Source organism: Schistocerca cancellata, chromosome 5, assembly GCF_023864275.1.
Source record: "Schistocerca cancellata isolate TAMUIC-IGC-003103 chromosome 5, iqSchCanc2.1, whole genome shotgun sequence".
Lineage (NCBI taxonomy): Eukaryota > Metazoa > Arthropoda > Insecta > Orthoptera > Acrididae > Schistocerca > Schistocerca cancellata.
In genome coordinates, this window is record NC_064630.1 from 196,083,894 (window position 1) to 196,106,942 (window position 23,049).

The 23,049-nt window shown below is 39.5% G+C and overlaps 1 protein-coding gene across 1 annotated transcript in view; it reads right to left on the reverse strand.

The window, feature by feature from the left end:
* LOC126188442 (centromere-associated protein E-like) overlaps positions 1-23,049 on the reverse strand; it is a 618,456-nt gene that overhangs the window by 157,793 nt on the left and 437,614 nt on the right. Inside the window, exons 22-23 of the mRNA XM_049930047.1 lie at positions 21,635-21,733; positions 21,443-21,553 (exon numbers count right to left, since the gene is read on the reverse strand). Coding sequence (XP_049786004.1) covers positions 21,443-21,553; positions 21,635-21,733 — 210 coding nt within the window. The remainder of the gene's footprint in view (positions 1-21,442; positions 21,554-21,634; positions 21,734-23,049) is intronic.

Consider the following 23,049-nt stretch of genomic DNA (forward strand, 5'->3'; position numbering starts at 1 on the left):
ATTTCTTCTCCATGGATTTTAATACCTACTCCGAACTTTTCTTTTGTTTCCTTTACTGCTTGCTCAATATACAGATTGAATAACATCAGGGATAGACTACAACCCTGTCTCACTCCCTTCCCAACCACTGCTTCCCTTTCATGCCCCTCAACTCCTATAAATGCCATCTGGTTTCTGTGCAAATTGTAAATAGCCTTTCGCTCCCTGTATTTTACCCCTGCCACCTTCAGAATTTTTAAGAGAGTATTCCAATCAACATTGTCAAAAGCTTTCTCTAAGTCTACAAATGCTACAAACGTAGGTTTCTTCTAAGATAAGTCATAGGGCCAGTATTGCCTCGCGTGTTCCAACATTTCTACGGAATCCAAACTGATCTTCCCCAAGGTCGCTTCTATCAGTTTTTCCATTTCTCTGTAAAGAATTCACGTTAGTATTTTGCAGCTGTGACTTATTAAACTGATATTTCGGTAATTTTCACATCTGTCAACACCTGCTTTCTTTGGGATTGGAATTATTAGATTCTTCTTGAAGTCTGAGGGTATTTTGCCTGTCTCATACATCTTGCTCACCAGATTGTAGAGTTTTGTCAGGACTGGCTCTCCCAAGGCTGTCAGTAGTTCTAATGGAATGTTCTCTACTCCAGGGGCCTTGTTTTGACTCAGGTCTTTCAGTGCTCTGTCAAACTCTTCACGCAGTATCATATCTCCCATTTCATCTTCATCTACATCCTCTTCCATTTCCATAATATTGTCCTCAAGTACATCACCCTTGTATAGACCCTCTATATACTCCTTGCACCTTTCTGCTTTCCCTTCTTTGCTTAGAACTGGGTTTCCATCACAGCTCTTGATATTCAAGCAAGTGGTTCTCCTTTCTCCAAAGGTCTCTTTAATTTTCCTGTAGGCAGTATCTATCTTACCCCTAGTGTGATAAGCCTCTACATCCTTACATTTGTCCTCTAGCCATCCCTGCTTAGCCATTTTGCACTGCCTGTCAATCTTTTTGCCTGCTTCATTTACTGCATTTTTATATTTTCTCCTTTCATCAATTAAATTCAATATTTCTTCTGTTACCCAAGGGTTTCTACTAGCCTCGTCTTTTTACCTACTTGATCCTCTGCTTCCTTCACTATTTCATCCCTCAAAGCTACCCATTCTTCTTCTACTGTATTTCTTTCCCCCATTCCTGTCAATTGTTCCCTTGTTCTCTCCCTAAAACTCTGTACAACCTCTGGTTCTTTCAGTTTATCCAGGTCCCATCTCCTTAAATTCCCACCTTTTTGCAGTTTCTTCGGTTTTAATCTAGAGTTTATAACCAACAGATTGTGGTCAGAGTCCACATCTGACCCTGGAAATGTCTAACAATTTAAAACCTGGTTCCTAAATCTCTGTCTTACCATTATATAATCTACCTGATACCTTTTTGTATCTCCAGGGTTCTTCCATGTATACAACCTTCTTTCATGATTCTTAAACCAAGAGTTAGCTATGATTAAGTTATGCTCTGCACAAAATTCTACCAGGCGATTTCCTCTTTCATTTCTTAGCCCCAATCCATATTCACCTACTATTTTTCCTTATCTCCCTTTTCCTACTCTTGAATTCCAGTCACCCATGACTATTAAATTTTCATCTCCCTTCACTACCTGAATAATTTCTTTTATCTCATCATACATTTCTTCAATTTCTTCGTCATCTGCAGAGCTAGTTGGCATATAAACTTGTACTACTGTAGTAGGCGTGGGCTTTGTGTCTATCTTGGCCACAATAATGCGTTCACTATGCTGTTTGTAGTAGCTTACCCGTACCCCTATTTGTTATTCATTATTAAACCTACTCCTGCATTACCCCTATTTGACTTTGTATTTATAACACTGTATTCACCTGACCAAAAGTCTTGTTCCTCCTGCCACTGAACTTCACTAATTCCCACTATATCTAACTTTGACCTATCCATTTCCCTTTTTAAATTTTCTAACCTACCTACCCGATTAAGGGATCTGACATTCCATGCTCCAATCCCTAGAACGCCAGTTTTCTTTCTTCTGATAACAACGTCCTCTTGAGTAGTCCCCGCCCGGAGATCCGAATGGGGGACTATTCTACTTCCAGAATATTTTACCCAAGAGGACACCATCATCATTTAGTCATACAGTAAAGCTGCAAGCCCTCGGGAAAAATTACGGCTGTAGTTTGCCCTTGCTTTCAGCCGTTCGCAGTACCAGATGTATGTAATGATTAGTAAATCTACGCTACTGCACATCTTGAGTTTTTGCTAGAGTTAATGTACATATTTTGGACATTAAGGTGATATGAGTCCATAAATGGTGTGAGTTTCAATCCAAATAGTCACAAAATGTTACCAAATAGTTGACCTGTCAGAATATTCACATCACTCTGGTACCACAGTTATCAGTTAATCTGCAAAATTACTTGGCAGTGTAGTTTCAGTTCTCTGAGAGTACAGATGTGTGTGCAAGATGCGTTTCTGTGAGTGTGTGTGTAGACACTATGTGGTAAGTAAATATAATGAGAAGACAGGTAAACACTGCTACCTTCCAAATTTGAGACAACTAATACCTCAAGTACTACAAAAACAAACAGTTTGTCAGAAGGCAAAATAGTCGAACTCTTCCAAACATATCGAGCTTCACCCAATTTTAACCAAGAAACCTAGTGTCTCTGGATGTGGGGTGGCCACTATCCAAGAGGCAAGGGTGAAGTAAGTTCCATAGTAGCACTATATGACATTTTTACAAAGTATATTAAGATGTACGCTGTATGTAGTGCAACAGTGACCACCATCAGGAAAAGAACTGAACAAGATTACTTGAGGAGGATAGGAAAGCCACGAGTGATACTTCTGAAACTGCCTCACATTTTATAGGACAGAAATTGAAGCACTTTATGACATCACAGGGTATAAAACACATTTTAGTATCAAAATTCCACCCCCAGGCATCACCTGTAGAAAGAGTATTCAAGAAATTTATCAGTTCATAAGAACATACATACTGCACACACACACAAAATGGGTAGAATACGTCACACCTTTCACACAGGTCATTAACAATCTTACAGATTCTTCCACTGGTTTCACACCAAATGAATTAATGTTTTACCCCAGACAAAAGTATGAATGGGAGTCACCCCAACCAAAGATACCAGTGGAGGAAATGGCAGAGGAGAAAATTAAACAAGTAGTAATCACACTGGAGAACAGGACTGAATATAGGAAGAAAATCTATGATTAGAAACTGAAGCATGTTACACATTTTAGTGAAGGCCAGTGAGTTCTATTGTGAACCTATCCTAAGTCAACAAAAACAGGAAAGTTAAACAAGAAGTGGCAATTTACAAGCCGGCCGGTGTGGCCGTGCGGTTAAAGGCGGTTCAGTCTGGAACCGCGTGACTGCTACGGTCGCAGGTTCGAATCCTGCCTCAGGCATGGATGTGTGTGATGTCCTTAGGTTAGTTAGGTTCAATTAGTTCTAAGTTCTAGGGGACTTTTTTTTTGCAATTTACAAAATCCCATATCCTGGGGCTTAAGGATTGATCTCCAAGAGGACTGGTTGAGACAAAGGTCTCTACCCCCAAAAGGACTTAATGGCATTTGTGGAATAAACATTTTTGACAAAAGTATTTTAACTCAAAATGACTGTACATAGTGTATATAATAATATTTTAATTTCTGTTTTCTTTTGAGTACTAGTGCTGAGGTAACATGTTTAGATATAAGAGATTTTACTTGTATTTTGATATATAAAGTAGCAGGTAAGTGAAATTGAGAGAGATATTAAACGATACATTGCTTCGCTTGACGCAAGGAGCAACAAAGTAGAACAGAGCTTGCAACACACACTGTTGTGTAATCGCTATGGTGAGCTACATCAGCAGATGAGGTGAAAGCAATGACTTGCATGTAAACATGGCCGCAGGAGGTTTAATTATTAGACAACTGACATGATAAATGGTCACCAGCTAATGCAATTAAATGCAATTCGCCCACACACATAAGAATTATATACATATAGGAAGAAAGAAGGAATAACAATATTATAACTATAAAGTTAAGGTGGACTACATGTAATAGACATGCAGTGTTGAACTAAGGAAATGTACGAGAGACTACGAGTAATATCTACATAAAATAATGATATTAACCTACTATACAGATTTGTGTAGGTGTTTACAGAACGGAACTACAGGATGTGTAAGATTGATTCAAGGATGTGAACGATGACAGCTATGATGAAAGCAGGATACAGAGACGAGGAGCATCTCGTGCTTTATAGAATTTTGTAGATACTTCTCTTTACAGAGTTAAGGTAAGTTAGGCTGGTGCTGTACTGGGCAGGATTGGCGAATTAAACAGCTGCATACTGACATAAAAGAATGACTGAATCAGTGACCGCTGAGCTACTACACAGTTAGTTTGAAGTTAGTTTTACGTTCCCCCCCCCCCCCCCCCCCCCCCCCCCCCCCCCCCAGTGACCTGTGCGTCAACATGGAGTGAAAAAAAAATCATAAGCTTTGAGAGTGGCATGGTACCATGCACATTTAATAGGCTGCCCCTCAAGCAAATAAAACTTAGTTGTAAGAAATATTATATAAGTGATATGAATGAACGATTCAAAGTATATGCAGTACCAGTCCAGTGAGTGACATCATAATGATATAGGTTTTTCTCTTTACAATATGTCTACAACAACATTTATGACAATTAAACACATGTCATGAGTAGTTAAGTTGCATGTCATCTGGAGTAAACAATGTCTGTTTCATGTAGTAGGAACATAACGAGAATCTACCATGAACAATGTTGATTGAGAGTCTTCTTGTAACACAACATATGAGTTATACATCCTTTCCTTAGTAATCCAATGAGCCTGCAGTCAAATAGATTCCTCCCTTCATTCCTAGAGGCAATGCTAAGTGTAGATTGACAAGCAGTGCATAGTGTATCAGAAGTAGATCCGATACTTTCCCACCTGCTCCATAAGTAAATAAGAAGCTCCCATAAATAACGTGAAAGGAATTATGTATAATGTTTCCTATGTAAAGATTTGTGATACCCAAACACACACACAGACACGAGGATGATTGATGTAACTGAGGTTATGCATATTAATTCTATAACATGAATGTAAATGAACTATTATTGTCAAACTATACTGATATGACTGATAATGAAAGTAATCGAAGCTAATGTAGCATTTTAAATATTCCCAAAATGAAACGTGTTCTGTTGGTCAATTTTGGAATAACCATGCTGGGAGGCAGCCCAACACCTAATACAGAGAGTATGAATTGGCATGAAATCTATGTAATGTAGGATACTTACTACTTGCCGTAATGGAATTAAAGCATGAACTCTCATTGAAACTAAATTTGGTACCATGAACAGTCTTCCTCGCAGCATAAGAAAAAATACAATTCAACATAAACAGTATTTTTGCAGCATACTTGGTGCTTAACAAAAAGTCAATTGTTCTGATTATTCCACACACATATATTTAATATTGGAACTGGATTTAGAGTAGATAAATCAATACTTGAGTCAATCATGAGTTTCAGATCTTACTCGGGTTGGCTTTCCACGATGACAATAAAATCAGCTAATGAGATATACACTCTAATCAATGGACATGCACCAACTAACATCACTAACAAAAACAAAGTAGAAGAAGTAGAAGGATTCTGGAACCAATCAGATAATATTCCCCAAAAAATCCCAAATAACCATGTCAAAATCCTTATGGGCAATTTCAATGCACAAATTGCTAAAGAAAAGAAATATTGATATTGGGTAGGTAAATGGTCAGGACATACACAGGCCAACCAGAATGGCATAAAACTCATTGAAATCTGCAAAAACCATGACCTATTTTTCTAACTGACCTTTTTCAAGAAAAGAGTCTCAAAAATCAAAACTTGGATCTCACGTAATCCATTACTAGGTGAATATCAGTTGGATCATGTAATGATATCCCACATAAATACAGTAGAAATCATGAAACTTGAAGTCCTTAATGGAATAGACCTAGATTCCGACCATTACCCAACAAAATTTTCCCTAGATGTCACTCCAGAAAAGAGAAAATTCACTAAGAAATGTCCATATCATAAATATGACATACAAAAGACAAATTGTAGTTAACAATTTACAAAAGAAACACAAAATTTAAAACCAAAAAATAGACAACAACTGCAAACAGGGTGTTTAAAATCAGCTGAAACTGTAGCGCCGCAAACAAGAATACACAAACTCCCATGGTGGACAGATGAGTGTGACCAACTGATAAATCTCAGACAACAGGCATGGTAAAATTGGCATGAACAGTCCGTAAAGGAACATGAAGACAAAACATTGCAAGACATAGAAGATGATTTCAAGAAAAACAATTCCTGAAATTTCTACAGAGTATTCAAACACAAATTAACAAAGTACTCTCCTCCATCATTCCAATTCAAAAATGAACATGGAGAAATTGCCCATACCAACACCAAAAACTGTCAAATTCTTGCAAAATACTTTTCTAAATTACTGAATTGTGGAAAGCCTGCAGAAAAATTTTAGTTCCATCTTACACAATGAAACCTAGACTCAAAGCGACCAAGTTTACAGGAGATTAAAGTGATAATTCAGTCACTGAAAAGTAACAAAGCATCAAGAGAAGACCAAATCACTGCAGAATTATGGAAAAATGCAGGAGAAAATCTTACTGCAAAACTAAAAGAAATTGTAGATGAAATCTGGAAAACTGAAAACTTCCCCACAGATTAGAAGACAGCAACCATACATACTCTGTACAAAACAGGAAGTACAACAGACCACAACAACTATTGTGGAATCCCTTTATTGTCAATAACATACAAAATCCCTACTAAGTTGAGCAGAACCTCAGCTGGATTCAAAAATAGGTGAATACCAAGGTGGATTCAGAAAAGGTTGATCATGCGTAGAACAAATCCTTAACTTGAAAAATTCGATGAAATATTTGCATAGTACTTCAAACAAAAGTTATGTCATCACATTTGTCAACTTTAAAAAAGCGTATGACAGGATAGACTGAGAATCCCTCTTTGAAGTGCTTTGAAGTGTTATCAGAATTTGGACTAGATCAAAAGGCAACAAACATCATAAAAGAAACACTCACGGAGACCAAATCCAAAGTAAAATTTATGGGAGGATTGAGCACAGAATTTAAAATAGACACAGGAGTATGACAAGGGGATGTACTGTCCCCAGTGCTCTTCAATTGTGCTCTTGAAAAAGTTGTTCAAGAATGGAGCAAAGCAGGTGCACCAGCACACAGACTGGGACCAAAATGTAAGGGCATAGAATTAGACTGTTTAGCAATTGCTGACAACATAGCACTGATCAGCCAACATATCTAAAGAAACAAGTTTTGTTACTGTACAACATATACAATAGTATGAAGTCTGACGGTGCCAAATCAGCCTATGTGGAATGCAGGAATGAATACAAAAAAGCCATCCTGCAAGCCAAAAAAACCTACAATGCCAACAGCATACATAATTCCACCAATAAATGCAAAACCACTTGGAAAGTAATTAACAGTGCTGCCAGAGATACTAAAAAAGACAAAATTAATATCCCACCACAAACACTCAATGAGTTTTTTATTAATTCAGTGAAAGAGATAGGAGACGCAATTATCAAACCAGACATTAGTCCATCAGAGTTACTCTCCCAAAATTGGGGTAGACAGTCACTAAATACAAGCATGGTAACCTTCTCCGAAGTATCGCCTAGATATGTACAAGGGGTCATAAAACAACTGAAATCATCTGATAACTTAGATATATATGGCATATCATGCAACCTGCTACAAAAAGTGTGTGACCGCATTCTCTACCCCTTAACCCATTGCATAAACAAGTGCTTACTTGAGGGATATTTTCCTGATGAGTTAAAACTGTCTAGGATCATCCCAGTATACAAAAAGGGAGATAAAGACTCTCCATCTAGCTACAGGCCTATTTCAATAGTACCCGCATTCTCCAAGATAATAGAATGCATCATGTACCAACAATTATCATCTCACTTTGAGAACCTAGGAATAATTAATGCTACACAATACGGGTTTAGGAAGAATCTGTCGACCATTGATGCAATCAACACGGTAGTCAGTTACATCCTCAAAGTTTTTGAGAACAAAGGCTTTGCTCAGGTCTCATTCTGTGACCTAAGCAAGGCCTTCGACTGTGTTGAGCACATGCCACTACTAGAGAAACTAGAATTCTACGGCATCAAAGAAAACAGTCTCAGACTATTAAAAGCTTATCTCAACAACCGTAAACAGGTAGTTTGTGTTGGTAAGGAAATGTCAAACATAGAAAATGTTAAAGTAGGTGTGCCTCAGGGATCTGTACTGGGGCCCTTCCTGTTTCTGATAATGATCAATGACCTCCCCTCATTTATTAGATCCACCACTGTATTGTATGCAGATGATACAACTTTTCTCCATAGCAGTAACAATCTTAATGATCTTAAAACCTGTGCTGAAAATACACTCACTCATGCAGCATATTGGTTCAGAGCAAATGGTTTCCTGCTAAATGAAAATAAAACTCAGCAGATAATCTTCACTCTAAGAGAAAAGCCACTATCTGATGACCCTAGTTCTATTAAATTCCTGGGAGTTTATTTAGTTATCCTGGGGCCAACATGTAAACTATATTAGTAGTAAACTACCTAGAGTAATTTACACTCCTGGAAATGGAAAAAAGAACACATTGACACCGGTGTGTCGGACCCACCATACTTGCTCCGGACACTGCGAGAGGGCTGTACAAGCAATGATCACACGCACGGCACAGTGGACACACCAGGAACCGCGGTGCTGGCCGTCGAATGGCGCTAGCTGCGCAGCATTTGTGCACCGCCGCCGTCAGTGTCAGCCAGTTTGCCGTGGCATACGGAGCTCCATCACAGTCTTTAACACTGGTAGCATGCCGCGACAGTGTGGACGTGAACCGTATGTGCAGTTGACGGACTTTGAGCGAGGGCGTATAGTGGGCATGCGGGAGGCCGGGTGGACGTACCGCCGAATTGCTCAACACGTGGGGCGTGAGGTCTCCACAGTACATCGATGTTGTCGCCAGTGGTCAGCGGAAGGTGCACGTGCCCGTCGACCTGGGACCGGACTGCAGCGACGCACGGATGCACGCCAAGACCGTAGGATCCTACGCAGTGCCGTAGGGGACCGCACCGCCACTTCCCAGCAAATTAGGGACACTGTTGCTCCTGGGGTATCGGCGAGGACCATTCGCAACCGTCTCCATGAAGCTGGGCTACGGTCCCGCACACTGTTAGGCCGTCTTCCGCTCACGCCCCAACATCGTGCAGCCCGCCTCCAGTGGTGTCGCGACAGGCGTGAATGGAGGGGCGAATGGAGACATGTCGTCTTCAGCGATGAGAGTCGCTTCTGCCTTGGTGCCAATGATGGTTGTATGCGTGTTTGGCGCCGTGCAGGTGAGCGCCACAATCAGGACTGCATACGACCGAGGCACACAGGGCCAACACCCGGCATCATGGTGTGGGGAGCGATCTCCTACACTGGCCGTACACCACTGGTGATCGTCGAGGGGACACTGAATAGTGCACGGTACATCCAAACCGTCATCGAACCCATCGTTCTACCATTCCTAGACCGGCAAGGGAACTTGCTGTTCCAACAGGACAATGCACGTCCACATGTATCCTGTGCCACCCAATGTGCTCTAGAAGGTGTAAGTCAATTACCCTGGCCAGCAAGATCTCCGGATCTGTCCCCCATTGAGCATGTTTGGGACTGGATGAAGCGTCGTCTCACGCGGTCTGCACGTCCAGCACAAACGCTGGTCCAACTGAGGCGCCAGGTGGAAATGGCATGGCAAGCCGTTCCACAGGACTACATCCAGCATCTCTACGATCGTCTCCATGGGAGAATAGCAGCCTGTATTGCTGCGAAAGGTGGATATACACTGTACTAGTGCCGACATTGTGCATGCTCTGTTGCCTGTGTCTATGTGCCTGTGGTTCTGTCAGTGTGATCATGTGATGTATCTGACCCCAGGAATGTGTCAATAAAGTTTCCCCTTCCTGGGACAATGAATTCACGGTGTTCTTATTTCAATTTCCAGGAGTGTATTTATTAAGACAACTCAGAAATTGTGTACCTGAAACATACATCAGATCATCTTATTTTGAATTTTTCCAGAGTATAATATCCTATGGCGTTATCTTGTGGGGTAACTGTAGTCATATACATGACATCCTATTATTGCAGAAGAAAGCCATTAGGATAATTACAAATTCTTCACATAAGGCTCACTGCAAACCCTTATTTACTAAACAAAAAATTATGACTGTAATAAACCTCTATATATACAATGTCTTAATCTTTACGAAGAAGAACCTACAAGAAGTGAAATGTAGAGAAAATGTACATTGTTACAACACAAGAAGCATCAAACACATATACACGCCTTACCACAGACTATCAAAATCAATAAATAGCTATGAAGTCACAGGACACAAGCTATTTAACAAGCTGCCACATGCCATACAGGATCTTCCTGAACATACATTCAAAGAAAGACTGCATGAATGGTTTATTGCCCACCCGTTCTATGATATCAATGAATTCTTCAACTGTAAAATGCAGTAATCCAACAGATGACCCACTGTACATTTATTGTAATATAAGCTAAAACATTTCAGTAGTCAATACCTTATCACACTGTATTATAAATTGTAACTTCATTTGACGTTGTCAATTGCTGTAATGGCCTAAAGACAATAAAATCTTTATTATTATTATTATTATTATTATTATTATTACTGATGCATAGAAACAGCTAGAATTATTACAAGAGCAGGCAGCAAAAATAGGATTAGAAATTTCATTTGAAAAAACAAAATTTATGACTGACATCAAAGATGCACCTTCTGATCTCAAAATTGGTAATAACTACATCTCCCAAGTAAAAGAATTTAAATATTTAGGTGAATGGATTACAGAAAATTGTAATGAAAAGAATTTTGTCAGATCAAGAGCTCAGAAAAAAGAGACGACATTTCAGTTAACTAAAAACGTTTACAGCAAAAAGAGTCTCTCGTGGAACTGCAAAATACGACACTACACAACAGTAATTAAACCCGAAGCTCTCTCCACATCTGAGACACAAAATCTTCAACACAGAACACTAAAAGGGGAATTAGAAGTGAAAGAATGTAGAATAATGAGGAAACTCCTAGGACCAAGAACTAAAGATGGTGTGCATTATACAACACCCAATGCAGAAATATATAAAAACATCTCCAAAATAACAGACACAATGCACGTGAGAAGAATCCAATTCACAGAGCATTTAGAAAGAATGGATTCAAACAGGTTAACGCACAAAATCCATACATTTTTGAAGAACAAATCTTCAAGACCGAATTGGTACAAACAGGCAGACAACCTGAGAGAATTAGGATCTCCAAATCTATATCACAGAAATGAAATCAGAAAAATCACAAACACACAGGGTTTTGAGGAAGAAGAGAAAAAACCTAACTGACATACTAGCCCATTCGTTGCATATGGAGGAATACTGGGCAAATAGGAAGGCCAACAAATGTTGATTATGCATGATCCTAAGTGATCCATCTTCGAAGAAGAAGAAGAAGAAGAAGAAGTCACTATTAAGTTACACTGATGTTCTTTGATTACCTCTAATTTCCTGATGTTGCTGATCATACAGTCCATCCATTAAATATTGATGATTAGCATATATATATTTTTAAGACTTTCGCCAGTTGGGAAAAATTACTGTCTCTTCCTACAATTGCAGGCAAAAGTTATGATTTTTTTATCATCACACATATCATTTGACACACCAGTAAAAATTACATGATTGAAACAAAAGTTGTAAAACAATTGAATATTCTTCTGACATTTCTCATTTGTTACAGAGATTATTTTAAAATCCATCTTTGCCGTCTTCTGTGGCGATATACCAATTTATCATTACCAATGAGGAAAAGAAAACATTCATATCAACTGATATTGCAAGAAAAAATAAAAAGGTCTTACACAAACCTAATATGAAGTAAGTGTGAGTGGAATGTCAGCAATAACATGCAATATAAAAATGTGTTAAAATTGTAACTATGAAAGTAATGATTTGTTTTAAGAATCACAGCATACGAAAGCAAACACTTTATAATAAGTCATTAACAGAGTTAGATGGCAATTGGGCAAGGAACCCATGGAAAAGTGATTTCTTCCCCCCGCCCCTCCCCCCCACACACACAAGCGAAGTGTGTAGATGCTTAGTATGCTTGTGTAAACCTGCAAAATTTTTTACTAAACTACACTCAACTCTGAATAAATGGAGAAATGTTTTATAAGGAACTTACCTTTCTGGCAGCTGCTGATCAATGGATTTCCTCTCCGCCGAATAAGCACATTAGGAGGAGTAAATAATGGATCCTAGGCCGTAAAAAAAATCACAGCACCACAATCACCACAAGCACACATACCATTTACAATAAATGAAAAAAATATTTGTGGAGGAATCTATGGTGCAATACACAATGACTTTGCTGTTTCACATGGACATGCATGAGTTAAAAGTATTCAGAAAGGATGAAACCATTAAGGTCCCAGTTCCAGGCCACCAACTACTTGCCATACGTGTGTGTGCAATGATGAAAGAGCCTTTACTAAACCAAATGTTGAATATGCACAGTATTTGAGAGCTGTGCCCCTTTTTTATAACTTGTTTTCCTTTTAATTATTTGCGTTAGTTTATGTGGATATAATAAGGTAAAGCTGACATCTCAATTTAACATGATGTAAGTCTATCTAAAAGACCAAAAAATAAAGGGCTTTGACACCCCCCTCCCGCCCACCCCCCACATCAGTAATAGATAGCAACTGGTTAATCATATGAAACTGCCTAACACAGTACACCTCCATACAGTATCACTGCACAGTGTAGGGCAGTTGTGTAATACCTAAACAACTATCTCCCAATATCATACCTTTTTATTTTGTATTATTTTTTTCTCATTATTAATTTATATGAATATTTTCTTTTCCTCATTAGTAATAAGAAATTTGTACATTGCCACAGAACATGGCAAAGATAGGCTTTTAAAATCATCTTTGTAACAGAAGAGCAATGTCCAGATAATCAATTTTTTAACAACTTTTGTTTCAATTTCACTTAAGAGTACTTATGTTTAAGATCTCGCATAAAAAGGACGCATAATTTTTACTCATGCATCAACAATGTATGTAGTAAATACTGTGTATAAAAATGCAAGAAAATATATAGTTATTGTAGCCATAGGAATATGTTTATTTAATATGTCAGTATTCCTTCACAAGAATGATTTTTGCCTGCAATCATAAGAAAAGACAGGAATTTCTTCCATCCTACAATGACATCTTAAAATATATACATGCTAATCATCAAGATTCAGTGGATGGACTGTATGATTGGCAACAACAGAAAATTAGACTCAGACAGTCTAAAAATCTATGTTGACTGAGTAGGAAAAATTATCCTAGATACATTATTCATTTTTGTGCCTTCAGTATTTGTACGTTTCATTGTATTTTTCTTATGCTGAGAGGAAGACTGTTCATGGGATCAATTTAGTTTCAACGAGAATCCATGCTTTAATTCCAGTACTGCAAGTAGTTGTGGCATCGATAGGTCACATCGACCACACAAATTACAATCTTCAGGATATTAACTGCACTGATTAGCCACCATGTCTAATTCAATCAGCCTTTGTACTTCATGCAGTGTTCATGTGTATCAGTCTTTATGGTAAAATATATGTGTATATAGAAAACTTGGGAACTGTTTATTATGTATATTACAATCTGTATACAGCATATTGGTGACCCCGGACAAAAAGTTCTACATCTTCCGCGACTTCCATGTCAGTCATATAGAATCAATAGGTTTCACATCCGACACCATGGCTACATCACCGAACATTCTTTACAAAGATTTGGATGCCCAGCTCTTACGACCAGGCCAACACAACCTTCCACCATCGGTTATTTCGCAGCTAACGGACAATGATCTACAAACTTCGCCTAGGATAACCTCTACCTAAAACAATGGACTCAGGCATGGTTTTGCCAGATTATGCACAACAACAAGTGAAAAGTGAAGTGGACGATCTACTAAATAGTGTGACGAGCGATCACTCGTACAAAGTTCAAAGGGACCAAAATTCGCACACATGCTTTTATCCTCTATGCGCCATGATGTCAGTTACTGTAGCGCCATGTGCAACACTGCCATTTGTGCAAATGCACATGCTGTCAACTATTACCAAACTCACCAGCCTTGCCTTCCTCACAAATCAGTAACAGACATTGTTATGCATCCAGTTCGCCAGAACAAACCACTGGATCGGTGGCCAAGTTTCATGACCACATGGGCATGAGTGCACCTAACATAGCCTCTTCAGCCCGCAACATTGTACTACGACAGTGCGACCACCAACAGGTTTCACCAGTGTTTTATGGTCCTACCATGAAGGGTGAGTGGGCAGTGTGCACAGAAAACTCTCGTTGTTGCCACTTTAAGCTCCAAGCCCCCCAACCCCCCTCACCCACAGGGGGCCTCAATTCCATCCATAGAACTACTCGCTCCTATAGCAGTACCATCTGTGTCTGCCACGTCAGGCTTCCAAGTCATTTCTGAGTTGGACAATGTCAGTGCTGTTCCTGCAATTACCGGTCCAGTTTACAGGCCCTCATTACACGCCACTCACCCGTTCCCTCCCACGGTACCGACCGTGACTGCCTTGTCATATTTTTAGGCTTCTTCAGAGACATTACAACCAGCCATTGTTCCGAATGTGTGTGTTAGTAACATTTCCACTCTGGTGATGCCGGATCCCAGCATGAACTCTTCTGCAGCAGGACCGCAGGCCTTCCAAGAGACATCGAAGCCACCTTCATCTCCACCTCCAGGCGTACCATCACGTTTATGACTTTGATAAAGGTCGGATTGTAGCCTATCGTGATTGCGGTTTATCGTATCGTGACATTGCTGCAAGCATTGGTTGAGATCCAATGACTGTTAGCAGAATATGGAATCGGTGGGTTTAGGAGGGTAATACGGAATGCCATGCTGGATCCCAATGGCCTCGTATCACTAGCAGTCGAGATGACAGGCATCTTATCCTCATCGCTGTAATGGATCGTGCAGGCACGTCTCTATCCCTGAGTCAACAGATCGGGATGTTTGCAAGACAACAACCATCTGCACGAACAGTTCGACAACGTTTGCAGCAGCGTGGACTATCAGTTCTGAGACCATGGCTGCGGTTTCCCTTGATTATGCATCAAGACAGGAGCGCTTGTGATGGTGTACTCAACGACAAACCTGGGTGCACGAATGGCCAAACGTCATTTTTTCAGGTGAATCCAGGTTCTGTTTACAGCATCATGATGGTTGCATCTGTGTTTGGCGACATTGTGGTGTATTCACATGTATTCATCATCACCATACTGGCGTATCACCTGGCGTGATGGTATGGGGTGCCACTGGTTACATGTCTCGGTCATCTCTGGTTTGCATTGACGGCACTTTGAATAGTGGACGTTACATTTCAGATGTGTTACGAACCGTGGCTCTATCCTTCATTCGATCCCTGTGAAACCCTACATTTCAGCAGGATAATGCATGACTGCATGTTGCAGGTCCTGTACAGGCCTTTTTGGATACAATGTTCGACTGCTGCCCTGGCCAGCATATTCTCCAGATCTCTCACCAATTGAAAATGTCTAGTCATGGTGGCCGAGCAACTGGCTCATCACAATATGCCAGTCACTACTCTTGATGAACTGTGGTATCCTGTTGAAGCTGCTTGGGCAGCTGTACCTGTACACGCCATCCAAGCTCTGTTTGACTCAATGTCCAGGCATATCAAGGCCATTACTGCGGCCAGAGGTGGTTGTTCTGGGTACTGATTTCTCAGGCTCTATGCACCCAAATTAAGTGAAAATGTAATCACATGTCAGTTCAAGTATAATATGTTTGTCCAATGAATACCCGTTTATCATCTGCATTTCTTCTTTGTGTAGCAATTTTAATGTGCAGTAGTGTAGTTCGCAAGTGTTCCACACTCATGGGCAAGATTGTGACCTGTGTCATTAACCTACTTTCAGAATATGACTCAGCGGTGCACCTCCACCGGGAGAACAACAAGCTGAAACAATGCATTGCTCACACTTACAATGAGCTTGCTGCAGCCTGCACCTCGCTGTTGAAACTGCAATCCGCAGTTCCTTCACTGGATCGAACTTAATTGCCAAGCATTAGTTTGAACACTCGTCAGGTTAGTTCAAAAACATTCACTGCACACTAGCAGGCAGCCACCCCACTTGTTGATAAACATTCCCCCTCTCCCACACATCAGCCAAGCAACTCGGTGGCCATCGCTGTCCCTCATGCAGTGCCAGCGCCTCTCTAATCCACGCAGGTTACCCAAGGCAAAGTTAACAACAGTCAGTTGCTGTGTGCCCCACTCTGCTCTGTGTTGCACATACAGCCGACCTCTACAAACAAGTGCACACTGTGCTTGCATAATAGGCATGTGACTTTCGTGCTGCCTTTTCCCACTCACACTAATGGCTATGCCTCATCGCGCCCCACTCATTCCAAAACTCCATGTCAGAACATTACTCAGCCTCATGTGCAGTTCTCAGTCTCTTCCATCACTGACAGAACAACACACAAGATAATTACAACTTAATTAATGAACTTCTGGAGGCAGGCATTCTACAGCCATCGGACAGCAATTGGTCTTCACCAATTCACCTCATCACCAAACGTGTGTGGTGATTACAGACGTTTAAATGCTCGCACTATCATGGACAATTACCCCATGCCTAATATAAATGATTTCACCCATACGGTATAGGGCACCACAATCTTCAGTGTGATTGACTGCAAACGTGCTTGAGTAAGGACCAACACATCTTAATAGTTCCTGTACTGTTTCTACCTACTTAAGTCCTGCAGTTTCCATGTCTCTTTGTCAGCCTGCAATAATTTATTTTACATTCCTCTTCTTTTTCATTAATTGTCTCCTTTCGATTTACTAGCTTCATTTCTTCCCTTTTTATTTTTTATTCCCATTTGAAAATTATTTTTTAAATGTCAATAAACTCTGAAAAACAACTACTGCATCACAGTATTCTGCTATTTTTATCTCATTTCTATTGTGATTGTAGTTCCAACTGCTATGCTACACTTCAGGTATCACCTAATACATTGTGTCACTGAACTTCCATTCTTTCAATAATGATTTCCCTTTACTGGTTTCCATTCCTGTTTCCATACCTGTTACTAGGACTTCCTGTGTGTCATTCACATACGGAGCACGGGAAGAACAATTATTTAAATACCTCTGTGCTTGCTGTAATTAATCTAATCTTATCCTCATTATCCCTAAGTGAGCAATATGTACTGCATTGTAGTATATTCCTCGAGTGATCACTTAAAGACGGTTCTTGAAACTTTCTGAGTAGACTTTCTCAGGATAGTTTCAGTCAGTTTCCAAGAGCCTAGCAGTTCAGTTCTTTAAACATCTCTATGACACTCTCCCATAGTTCAAACAAACATGTGACCATCCATGCTGTCCTTCTATATACACATTCAGTATCCCCATTTAGTCTGGGTATGTGTCCCACACACTTAAGCAGTATACCAGAATGGACCACATGAGTAATTTGTAAGCAGTCTCCTTTGTAGACAAATTGCATTTCCCTAGTATTCTACCAAAAACCCAAAGGCTGCTATCTGCTTTACTCATGACTGAGCCTTTGTGATCATTCTATTTCATGTCTCTACTATTTGTTACACCCAGGTATTTGTATGAGTTCACCAGTTTCAATGATGACTCACTGTGTTCATGTTTGTCCAATACTATTGGCGGAATAATGACAATATTATGAAAAGAATATATTGTTACTCACCATATGGTGGAAATGATGAGATGCAGACAGGTAATAAAAAAACCAGTAAGCCAGAGACGGTGGTCACATGTGTGAGAGTTGCATTTACATGAATACGCGCGTGACTGTGTGTGTGTGTGTGTGTGTGTGTGTGTGTGTGTGTGTGTGTGAAGCAAGTTGGCAGTCTTTGCACCACTTTGAAATCTTATCAGGGTCTTACTGAACAGTTGTCAACTTTGTCCACACTGTACTTCAGAACAGACCACACCACCATCTGTGAAAAGTTTAAGGTTACTATTAATATTATCTGCAAGGTTATTACTATAGGGCGTCCCAGGAGGAATGGTCAACACTCAGGAGTATGAGAGAAATGATTCAAAGCAAAAAGTCTAGTAAACACGGGCTCTAAAATCCATACCTAAGAACTATGAGCACTTCGTCATTTTCAATACTATGAAGTAAATCTCTTCTACTGCAATGTATTTGCTTTTCATACTTTGAGACGTGATATTATTGACTAAAAAAAAGAAAATAATGTCCAGTAATGGTGGGTTCCAAAGCACATACCTTAAGAGCTGTGAGCACTTGTTCAAACTCACTACTGTGAAACTCATCTCTTCTAGTGAACAGGTGTTCATAGCTCTTAAGGTAGGCATTTTAATGCCCATGCTTACTAGAACATTGTTTCTTGTTTTGGTCCAAACTATCCTGTACCAATATATGGACAGCAAAGAGCTTGCAGTAGAAGAGATTTGGTTCATGATATCAAAGATGAAGAAGTGCTCATAGCTCTTAATTTATGCTTTGTAGAGTCCATATCTAACAGATATTTTTGCTTTGAATGATAGTTCCTGTCATATCCCTGAATAATATCTATTCCTCCTTGGACATCAAGTTTGTAATATGAACAGCAAGGGACCAACACACTTCCCTGGGGTACACCTGTTGATTACTCTCCATCCAAGATACCATGCTGTGTCCTCCCTACCAAGAATTCCTCAATCTAGTCATAAACTTCTTCATATAGGCAATAATATCATATTTTTTATAAAAAACTGTAGGTTTGTTACTGAGTCAAATCCTTTTCATAAACAGAAAAATACTGCGTCTACCAATTCTTAGGTTGATGGGTTTCGGATGTCATGTGAGAGAAGTGCAAGTTGGGTTTGACATGGTCTATATCTTCAAAATCCATGCTGGTTCACTTGGAGGAGAGTTCTCTGTTTGAGATACCTCATTATGATTGAGCTCAGGGCATGCTGTATTATTCTACAACAAATGGATGTCAGCGATACTGGTCAGTAGCTTTGTGGATCACTTCTTCTACGCTTCTTGCAGAAAGATTTGACCTGTGCTTTCTTCCCTTTCTTCCAGCTATCAGGTACGGGTTTTCACTTGAGGGGGTCTAGCAAAGATTACAGTTAAAAGAGGGGATAATTCAGCTGTAATCTGGCATATAATCTGATAGAGATTCCCCTGGGACTTAGTTCAGTTTTAACCATTTCAGCTGTTTCTCAATGCCACTGATGCTAATATCTGCTTTACTCACCTTTTCAGTAGTATAGGGATAAAATAAGGGCAATACTCCTGGGTTTTCCTTTGAAAAGAACCACTTGAGAACAGAGCTTTTGCTTTGCTAATATCAGTTTCAGCTCCTGTTTTGTCCATCAGTGAATGGACAGTAACTTTGGTTCCACCAACAGCATTTACATACATCCAGAATTTCTTTGAGTTTTGTGAAAGGTCTTTTGACATTATTCTGTTACAGTACTCATAGAAGACTTCATTCATTTCTGTGTTGATTGCCAAATGCGTTTCATTCAGCATCTCTCTATGCTTTGTTTTGTACTTATTATGCAGGAGTCTCCGTTTCTCTAGAAGTTTGTTACATAGAATTTTTTTACATAGACTATGTACCATGGAGGGTCCCCCATTATGAACTGTTCTACTGAATTCATATCTTTTCAGTGCATGGTCAACCATTCTATCAAACTTCAGCCCTAGTTCTTCTACATGCCAATGTCTTGAGCTTAAAGTTTCAAGCTCATTATTGTGATATAACACTACTGCTTTTTGTCTGGTTTTCTAAACATATAAATCTTTCTACTCATTTTGGTTGCCCTTTGTACTTTGGTGTTCATTGTTCCTATAACTGCCTCAAGATCACTGATACCAGTATAAATCCTCAGAGAGGTCATATCTGTTTGTTGCCATTAGATTTAATATATTTTCATCATGAGTGGGGTTCTGAACTACCTGTTCTAGGTGGTTTGCAGAGAAGGCATTTAATAGTGTTTCATAGGATGTCTTGTCATGCCCACCACTAACAAAACAATAACTATCCCAAGTGACTGTGTAGTGGCATAAAGTTTTCTCCAGTGACTACAGAATGATTAGAGAACTTACAAACAAGTGAACAGAGGTTTTCTCTAAAAGTTTTGGTTACATCAGGAGGTGAGTCTGGTGGTCAATAGAAGTATCCTACTATAATTTTATGCCCATCCTTGACACTGAATCATGCCCAAACCATCTCACATGCAGCTTTCTATCTCAGTGGATTTGAGTTCCTTGTCTACTGCAACAATTACACCACGTCCATTTCCCACTTCCATATCCTTTGAGTAAATGATTACATTTTCACCAAAGATCTCACTACTGCCAACTTCAGATTTCAACCAGCTTTATTTGCATAGAATTATGTGGGCTTCAGTGCTTTTTAGGAGCACTTCAAGCTCTGGCACTTTGCTGCAAATGCTTCAGTAGTTAGTTGTTATGATTTTAATACTCCCACTTTTGGAAGGAATTTCTTTGAAACTTACACTGATACTTCTGATTTTCCTAAGCTATCATTACCTGTACTGGATGGAGAGCCACTCAAACTAGAAAACTTGAGTGTGTACCCCACACACAGTCATCCATCTGCGTAACCATGTCTACATCTACATCGTCGGCAAGATACTGCCTGCATACACACAGCGAGATTTTCTACTGTTTATCTTCATACTTGCCAAACTCTACTTTGGCCAACAATGTTGCTGTATCTCTCCCTAATCGAGAACATTTGCAGCATGATGGTAAGGATTTTGATGACCTAATGCACCAATTGAAAAGAATTTGGCATGATATCCGTCAGGAGGACATCCAACATTTCTGTCAATCAATGCCAAGCCAAATAACTGCTTCCATGAGGACCAGAGGTTGAGTAACAGGTTACTGACCTGCTCAATTTGTGAAGCTCTTTCTCTTGAATAATCATGCAATTTTTCTGAAATTGTAATCATTTGTTTGTGTCTACATTTACATCACATCAACTGATTTCCATCCCATTCAGATAATTCCTCTTAGAATGTATATTTTAGATAAGACATAACATATAATTTTTTAGTTAATGTTGGATAAAACTTTAAGTAAATTAAGTAAATATTCGAAGGCAGTCACTTCACTGACCTCTGAATCTTTTCTCTGTAATTGGTTCTGAAGTTTGTTAATCTCTGCATTTAAATTCTTAATCTCAGCTGCCAATACTACATTGTTCTGGTCTGATATTTCCTTCAGTTGCTGTAATGAACAATTAATTAATTATTATCAATGAACAGCTCTCTAACTCAGAAAAAAAGCATAGAGAGAATCAGTGCTTACCGACATAAGACTAACTTCATACTGAAACTTCCTGTTATTTTCTTCAACCTTTTGGTATTTTTCTTCAGTTTCATCAAGCGAGTTTTGTATTTCAGAGACCTAGAGCAATAAGTACCAGATTGAAAAATGTTTCACATACTCTCATAGTTACTACGGAGGAACAGGAAAACTGTTGAACTATGGAATGAATGACAAAAAGTATGTGCTTATTAAATAGAGGGACATCAGACTATGAGCCAAGAATAAATTAATCATGCTAACAGCAGTACTGGTTTAATTGTAATTTCATACTTCACATATTTGTACTAACTCCTCAGCTTTGGTAAGAGATATGAAATGCTGCTAAAAGACTGCTATTTGGTGCATAGAAACAGGTCACTTTTAAGCATAAATAAACAATATAATACATACAAACAAATAGACACTCACATACTACCATCAGTACCACAATGACAGTGACTGTTGATAGCTGATTGCTCATGCAGATCCTACATAATGATACCAACCAAACTCAGAACAATTAACTATCTCTGCTGTCCATCAGCATCAGAGAAGACAATGTCAGATACTTATTTCTTTTATATGCCTGAGCAAATGTTTATGCAACAAAGATCCCCTCATTTACATCGAGTTCCCTTACAGCGCCCTTGCACACCCACTCTGCCCTCCATATACCACATAACTTCTTTCAACCTCCATAACATCCACTGTTTCTGAACACCATATCTAGACTCCCAGTACTGTTGTTAACCAGTACCAAAATAAAACTGACTCTCACAGAAGCCTCATTCTTGTCAACATGCTTCAGCTTCAGAACCCACCCAGGTACAAGAATGATAGACCAGTAAATGACCCAACTTCCTTTGCCCATTTCTTTCAATGGAAGTGTTTATATGCAGTCCACCCTATTGCCTTCAGACAGTTAAAGATACATGTATAACCTTATCCAAAAACAGTTCTAACCTGTTCTAACCTCCCACCAACCATGATGCTATATCCCTTTCCACCCACCCACTCCTTGCAACCTTCTAGGAATTTCTCCCCTCCAATCTTATTTCAAATTCCTTACCCAAATTCCTTCATAGTGAGTTCAACACCATGGCCTTGAAATGAACATGTATTCATCATATTAAAACTATACTGATGTTATCCTTCTTCCTGCAGCAAAGGTTTCACCACCATTGTCATGACCATATGAATGCAAGTACACACCAACCACTCTCAGTTTCTCAGATGGCTACTCAAAAATCTTTATTCATATGCACCAACCACTGACAGTTCTTCCATTAAGAGCTGCCATCCATTCCTCATCCCTCCCACTTAGCGTTGGTACCAGTGAGGCTTCGTCTGCAGTGCAATGCAGAACCAAGCAAAACATACCAACAATATTGTGAATACCACTAGAGACAGACAAC